The sequence below is a fragment of the Ursus americanus genome, chromosome 4 (assembly GCF_024610735.1).
Source record: "Ursus americanus isolate L20-20 chromosome 4, mUrsAme1.1.p, whole genome shotgun sequence".
NCBI classification, from domain to species: Eukaryota; Metazoa; Chordata; class Mammalia; order Carnivora; family Ursidae; genus Ursus; species Ursus americanus.
Window position 1 is genome coordinate 55,792,634 of NC_142130.1, and position 8,211 is coordinate 55,800,844.

Consider the following 8,211-nt stretch of genomic DNA (forward strand, 5'->3'; position numbering starts at 1 on the left):
CTTCTCTCTGCAAAAAGGGCTCCTTCCCCTCCACAGCACTGTAGCTTTCTCTCCCCTAATTCATGTCTATGCACCTCATACCTGCCATGTTCTTTCCCTCTAATTATGCAGATTGTTCTCTTAATTCTCAGATCAATTTCCTAGGTGTTCAAAATTATTTGATGTTGAACTACCAGTGCTTGAGGGACAAGACAAGCCTGGGGTTCCCCTACTGCTCTGCCATCTTAACTCTTCCATACGATTTCTTTTTGTGTGAGTTTTGGCAGACCGTGTGTTTCATGGAATTGGTCCATTTGATCTAGGTTATCAGATTTGTAGGCATAGAGTTGTTCATAATATTTCTTTATCGTCTTTTTAATGTCCATGAGACATGTTTGATTTTTAAGAGTTTGAATAGTTAACCAGGAAGTATTTCCTTAGGAAATCTTTTAAAACATATTGCCTTAAATTCTTTTAAAACATACATGTAACAAAATTGTTACATATATTTTAAAAATTATCTTTAAAATTAAGTTTTCTGAAGTTTTGAAAGTTGTTCATCCATTAACTACAAGATCCATAGAGTATTAGTAAATTTTTGATGATACCAGTACGATGTAAATGTTTGTATTAAAATAGAACTTATGTTCTTTTCCTCTTACCTTTTCTTTTACTATGTTCTTTTACTTATGTCTTACGAGCTGTAGAAGATGGCACCAAGTTAGGAATTTACCTATTAAGTGTATACACATTAAAATATTTTTGAATAAATACAGTTACTGTGGTATATTGTATATTTATATTGTTTTGCATCACACCATACTTCCTTTCATTCCTCATGTACCCAGTGCTGGTGCTACAGACATCTTAATAAGTATTTTTTCAAGGAATGAAAGAACCCAATCCACTAGCAAGTTTACCTTCCTCAAAAAAAAAAAAAAAATAAACAGAAAACTTATGTCTTTATTTAATTAAAATTTTGTTTTATAAATAGATTAGTGAAAACTTTAAAGTAATAGAAATAATTCATTATATTAGTATTAAATTTCTGAAAGACATACAAGATGCAGGAATATCCAAGTATGCAAGGAGATATTTATTTGCTCTGTTGTAGGAAAAATTATCTACTAAATTATAGGGGCTTTTTTCCTCTCCTGCACACGGTCCAATTATAGTTCCTTCTTATCAGATTAAAGTATAACCTGAGAGTTATGATATTAATTGGAATCAAAATTTTAACAGTAAGTGTGATTTCTAGAGTTGAATGGGCTATAGATACTACATTCTGCTTCTCTGATACTTAATCAGCATCACTTATGAAGCAATATTTAAAATGATGTGGTGAAATTGGTTCATTGATAAAGCAGACCTGCACCAGCAAGCATTGCCAACTTTAGAGTAATTTTTCTGGGCTGGTAATGGGTATTGAGTGAGGACTAATATAATCCTAAAAAGGAATGGTCTATAAAGAGGAGGCAAATTACTTGCATAGAGGTGTATGTATAAAATAAATATTCTTCATGTCCCCAAACTCTGGATACTCAGATAGTTGAATTCAGTCTGGTAACAGGAAATGGCATAATAGGATTCAGGTAAAACCCCAGTAATGAAAATGTGAAAAGAAAGTATTGTCAGCATTAAAAATACCTACAAATTAGCTCAAATGTTAATATTTATACACATAATGAGGTCACATTTCAATATTAACTGATGAACCAACACAGAGGTTCTTGCTATCATAGTATCAATTTGTAAGTCTCTGAAGTGACAATGTTTCCTCAGGGAGGTAAGACTTGTCATAACACACAATATTCCTGAATGAAGTAATCATCAAGATTTTAAAAGGATTAATTTAGACTTTTCTTCCTGTATGCAGCAGTACATAGGTGAAAACACTGTGTGATTCTGTTCTGCCCAGTGATCATTTCTGACATTTCAGACAGTAGCTTGTACAGTTCAGATTTATTGTTTAGAGAAAGATCAGAGCACGACAATGCTAATCGCACTTGCTTTCTTCCCTAAGCATAACTTTGAAAATCCAGACAGGAAGAATAGATGGAGAAACGCTCACTTTTAAGGACTGTTCCAAAGTCTAATTTTTTTCATAAAATTAGATTTCGGAAGTATCTATGCTAATGAGCTCAGTATCACCCAAGAAATAAAGATGTAGTGAGTTGGGAGATAAAAGGAAAATCCGAGGGAAATAATTGGTGCTTGCTGAGATGGTGTTCTGTGACTCACATTCTCGGGGTGAGGGGGGCTGATCTGGGAATGAGATGGGGGGACAATCAAATGCCCATTGACGTTTGGAGAAATATGGCAAAAAGAACCTTCCAGAGGGACCAATGATAGCTTTCAAAAATCTTACATTGAACCCATACTGCATGTCATCAGAAGTTTAAAATAGTACCCTTCAGCCTTCTTGTGGACTTTACTTCAGCTACGTGCTGGAGTATATCAATTACTCAAATACCAGTTTTTCCATCTTCTTAATTATCCTAAACATGGGGGTCAAGAGAATTTACTCAGAAATTAGCAGAGGGAGATAGCAAGAGAGACTGAACCAGCAGACTTGACAGAAACCTTGTGAAATTAAAAAGCAAATGTTCTAGGTGAAATCATGCTTCCATGTCTAGCCTGGGGACTGGATATAAACACAGAAATCAAAACTGATAGTGGCACCAAGAGATAACCAGAAAGTCAAAGAAGATCAAACGTCTCAAAGGAATATTGCAGGGACAGAGCTCAATTGTAACATGACACCATTTTAATGCCACATCACACAAATATCTATACATTTAGATGCACTCAAGGAAGGATGGTGGTAAGGTTGGGCAAATCTTACATTGATGGGGTTTAAATTAGAATCAATGAGGGTCGCCTGGGTAGCTCAGTCAGTTGAGCCTCTGATTCTTGGTTTGGCTCAGGTTTTGAACTCAGGGTTGTGAGATGGAGCCCTGAGTTGGGCTCCAAACTCAGTGCAGAGTCTGCTTGAGATTCTTTCCTCCTCGCTCTCTGCTCCTCTCCCCACTTGTGTGTTCTGACTCTAAAATAAAATAATAAATAAATCTTAAAGGAATTAAAATAAATTAGAAACAACCAAGACGATCTTGAAATGTTGAAATGTCTAATTATACGGAATTAAATAGATTAGATTTTTCGGAGGTTAAAAAGGAAAACAAAGTGATTACGAGTTTGTATTCATGGGTAAGGGGATTGGAAATACTTCATCTATGTTCCCACAACTTTTTCTAAATAGACTCAGCATGTTGATTTTCCACGTGAGGTCAGCTTCAGTGGCTGGCTAGCCTGGACCAGAGTTGTAACCTGACAATTGCCTTTTGGGAATTTAGATGTGACCTCAGAGCATCAAGAAAAGATGTAGAAGGGGGAAATTTTCTTTTTCATATGGGTCCTCCTTGATCCAGAAGTTAGTCATTAAAATCATGACAATGTTCTATTATATAAGAAGATGGAAAAGCTGGTATTTTGGTAACTGATATATCCCAGAACCTTCCGTATAGCAAGGTCTCAATAAATCTATGTTGAATAAAGAAATGAAAAGTAATTCTTTCATTTTGTCACGTTAAAATCATTTAATTCTAAAAAGTAAATAAAATCATTTAATTCTACTTACATTCTATAACTTCAGGTTTTGCGATGGTGAAAAAAAAAGGAATTATTGTAGACAAGCCATACCTACAGCTCAACAATCATACCTTATGTCTCTATATAATATAGTATTGTCCTCATTGTTGAACCCTTTCCTCACCTCAAGAAAGAGAAGTTGAATGTAGCTCACTGACAATGGAGGATCTTCAAATCTTACATGACGTTTGATTACTTGCCTGGAACTTTGTGTTATGGCATCTTTATGAGTGAACATATGGGAGTGAATAACTCTTTCTGAAGATAACTACTCTTGAAGTTGACATTCTGTGTTGAGTTTTTCAACTCCACTGGAACTTTAACTTGGAGATATAAACTCACTTTTATTTGACACCTTCATTTCCTCATTACCTCTATCCTAACTATAGTGTCCCCCACAATGCTATTAAAACTGCTTCCTCAAAATTTATTTACTTTAAATTTGTCTCTCATGTTTGTGAGCAATTTCATTGGTTGAAGGTTCACGTGCCCTTAAACTCTTTTAGTCTAACTGGAGCGCTCATGCTCCAAGCTTTTAAAGTGGACTGGCTGTAAATGTTAAATAGAATTCTTCTTTATATGTGACACTGATAATTCTGTTGTTTTCCTGTTGGGGCTGATAAGCCCAGTCTCTGATGCTGACATAGTCCATGAGCTTGGCAACATGCTAAGCTGTTTCTCGAATGAATTACGAATTTGTTTTTGCTTTTTGTTATTTTGAAGATTTAGCACAGTTTTCTCTTTCCTGTATGCTTTCTCCCATAAGTATGGCTTCCTAAATTGATTTTATTATGATATATGTTTATATGTTACATATAATGTGTGCATCTTCTCTGTGTATTTTCACTTGGAAGTATTTTCCACTTTTAAATCACTAAGTTATAGTAGATGTCATTTGTTTCCAACTTTCAGGAGACATTTTATTCTTCAGAATTTTTTTCAAGACACTTATTACTTCCTTATTTCTCAGGCTATAAATAAAAGGATTTAGTAAGGGAACTACTATTGTAAACAAAATAGCAGCTGGTATATCTTTATCACCTTCTTCAAGCAAATTTGGTCTAATGTACATGAAAAAAAGAGATCCATAGAATAATGAAACAGATAAAAAGTGGGATGCACAGGTAGAAAAGGCTTTGACCCTTCCTTCTTTGGATTTCATTTTGAAAATAGTAAAGAGAATGTAGAAGTAAGATATTAAGACACTGCCTACGGTGAAGACTTGAATTGAGCCTGAAAAGATAAATAGTACCAGTTCATTGACATATGGGTCAACACAGGAGAGTCTGTATAAAGGGAGAATGTCACAATAAAAGTGGTTAATGTGATTGGATCCACAGAAGGCTAACCTAAACAGAAGCCCCACGTGAATCATGGAATGCAGGTTTCCAGCTATGAAGGCTCCTGTGGTCATCTGAATGCAGAGTTTCTTTGACATCATGGTGTGGTACTGCAGTGGGCTGCATATGGCCACATAGCGATCATAGGCCATTGCTGCCAGAAGAAAGCAGTCTGCAGTTTCAACAGTGCAAAGAAAATAAAATTGTGCCATGCATTCATAGAGGGAAACCATTCTGTTCTCAGAAATGAAGTTCCCTAACATCTTAGGAGTAATGGCACAGGCGCAGCAAGAATCCACAATAGCCAAGTTGCCCAGAAAGATGTACATTGGCGTGTGAAGATGATGCTCTTTTGAAATCACTATCACCAGGCCAAGATTCCCCACCATGGTGATCAGGTAGATGGCAAAGAACACCACAAACAGAAGGGTCTTCAATTCTGGGTGATCTGTAAATCCTGTGAGGATAAACTCACTTTTCATGGTATGATTTTCTTCAGCCATTCCTGCCTTCTCTGTTGAGAAAAAAATTGTGGAGTAGTGAGGTACTAATTTATAATATGCCCAATTTGACTGCTAAGCTAACTGATTCAGAAGGACAAGGAGCACATTCTACAAGGCTTTCATAGGTTATGCGGATTTGGCACATGCCCAATTCTGGGGTAGTATCAGTGTCCCAAAGCTATTACATATGCAGCTACTCTTAACATTCTTCCGGCAAATTTTCAAGAAAAATATCAGATTACATGCACAGGGATGGCTTCTGAGGTCTTGAGAGGAATATTCAGTGCAAAAAACTTCTCTATATGGTTCAGGTAAAGCTGATTCATAATTTAAGTGTCAGCATTAGCATCAGTGTTCCCAGACAATTTCAGTGATTGTATATGTACTGATTAACAATGATGTTGAGAAAACTGTTTCATACACTCATGTTCAAAGCAGCAGTATTTCTAATAGTGAAAGCTGGAAACAACCCAAATGTCCATTGATGAATGGATGAACAAAATGTGGTATATATGTACAACTAAATGTTATTCAACTTTAGAAAGGAATGGAATTCTGACACATGTTCAAATATGGGTGAACCTTGAAGATGTCACACTGAGTGAAATAAAGTAGACACAAAAGGACAAATATTGTATGATTCCAATGACATGACTTAAAATCATCAAATTCATAGAGATAGGAAGTAGAATGATAGTTGTCAGCAAGAGGGAGGAAATGGGTGGTTATTGTTTAACATGTACGGACTTTCATTTTGGTGTGGTGAATATATTCTGAAATAGTGATGATGGTTACAAAACAATATAGTGTATTTAATGCCACTAAACTATATACTAAAATATGGTGTAAATTTTAAGTTATGTGTATTTTATTATAAAAATTTTTTTAAAAGACTATTTTCATTTACAAATTCTTAGCAATTTGCTATCATTAATGAGAACAAAATATACATTTAAAAATAAAATGCTCTTTGGGAATAAGTAGTGCTATTTACCAGGTACTTAAAACTCTGGGGGTTGGGAAGGGAAAATGATGTGGATGGAAGCAGACAGGAGAGAGAGGAAGAGGGAAAAGAAAAATCAGGCTGTATGTAAAATCTTCCAGGTCACTTATAATACTATTTCTGCATGAAATGTAAAGTTATTCATATATGCATAAGAAATTTAAATGCTATCAGAAGATTAACATAACATAATACAAAATTTTAAAAAAAGAAATTGCAGAAATCTTAAGGGTTAAAAATAGATAAATTTAATTATATAACTATATTTCAAAAACATCATGAGTAAAAGCAAGTGTCAAATGCAAACTGGCAAATTACTGCAATAAATATGATAATGTTTCCATAGTTTTATTCTAGATATAGCTTATAGAAATCAACAGGAATAATCACTAGAAAAAAGAAAAAGGAAAGGAACAGAAAAATATCAAAGGAAATACAATTTTAACAAAATAAAATTTTGTTTTATTTCATTACTAATCAGAGAGCATTTTAAGTTATGAGGGCAATTTACCTTGCTTATCAAGATAGAATTATTTTATTTTATTTTTATTTTTTTAAAGATTTTATTTATTTATTTGACAGAGAGACAGACAGGCAGCGAGAAGGGGAACACAGCAGGGGGAGTGGGAGAGGAAGAAGCAGGCTCCCAGCAGCTCCCAGTGCAGCAGGGAGCCCAATGTGGGGCTCAATCCCAGGACCCTGGGATCATGCCCTGGGCTGAAGCCAGACGCTTAACAACTGAGCCACCCAGGGGCCCCAAGATAGAATATTTTTAAAAAAGAAACTACGATAATAGTGTTGTCTAAAATACAGTGAGATGGGAACCCAAAGCCCTGCCTAGTAGAAGTATAAATTGGTGCAATCATTGGAAAATAATTTGGTAGGAAGTTAATGGAATTCTTAACTGTTCATACCCTGTGACCAGTAGCTACGAATCTCGCAGAAAGAAATAATTAGAACTTCAGATAAAGACTTCCACGTAATGATGTCCATTGTAAAATCATTTATAATAGTGAAAAATTCAAAATACCTGAATGGTAAACATTTGCTCAGTATGATTAAGTAAGTATGAATCATCCATATGATGGCATATTGTGCAATCATTATTTAATATTTAATATAATGATAAAATAGGCACAATAAAACATGTGAAAAATAAAATATAATGTTCATATACAGAATAATGCTAATTTTCCAAATAAATACTTACTATGAATGTAAAGGAAAAGCAGCACAGAAATACATCAAAATGTTAATACTGGTTTTCTCTGTGCAATGGGAATATTCTTTATATTTTCCTCTATTTCAAATTTTCTGCAATGAATATTGCTTTTATAATCAAAATATAAAATTTTTTTGAAATATTTTATTTATTTATTTGACAGAGAGAGTAGAAACGGCGGGGGGGGGGTGGCAGAGGGAGAGGGAGAAGCAGGCTCCCCATGGAACAGGGAGCCTGATGCGGGGCTTGATCCGAAGACCCTGGGATCATGACCTGAGCCGAAGGCAGTAGTTTAACCAACTGAGTCACCAGGCACTTCAGGATAAAAAAATTTTATTAAATAAATTCCATGATATGCTCTAGGTCTGCTGTATTTTATAGCTTATTACCCCACAATAATCATTAGGGATCTAATTAATGTTTTCTGCACTTTACAGTTGTATTGTGGATAACATCACAATGGAAGTGTTGAGGAAGTATCTGCTCCATCTTTGTGATCATGACATGCACGGCTAT

The 8,211-nt window shown here is 35.0% G+C and overlaps 1 protein-coding gene across 1 annotated transcript; it reads right to left on the reverse strand.

Moving 5' to 3' along the window:
• Nucleotides 1-4,501: 4,501 nt before the first annotated feature.
• Nucleotides 4,502-5,482, reverse strand: LOC123784261 (olfactory receptor 5K1). Its single transcript, XM_045785609.2, has one exon. The coding sequence runs from the start codon at nt 5,468-5,470 to the stop codon at nt 4,502-4,504; it is 969 nt and encodes a 322-aa protein (XP_045641565.2). The 5' UTR covers nt 5,471-5,482.
• Between the last annotated feature and the right edge of the window lie 2,729 nt (nt 5,483-8,211).

Coding starts and splice junctions, on each gene's coding strand:
- LOC123784261 (XM_045785609.2), bottom strand. CDS start 5,470: ATGGCTGAAGAAAATCATACCATGAAAAGTGAGTTTATCCTCACAGGA.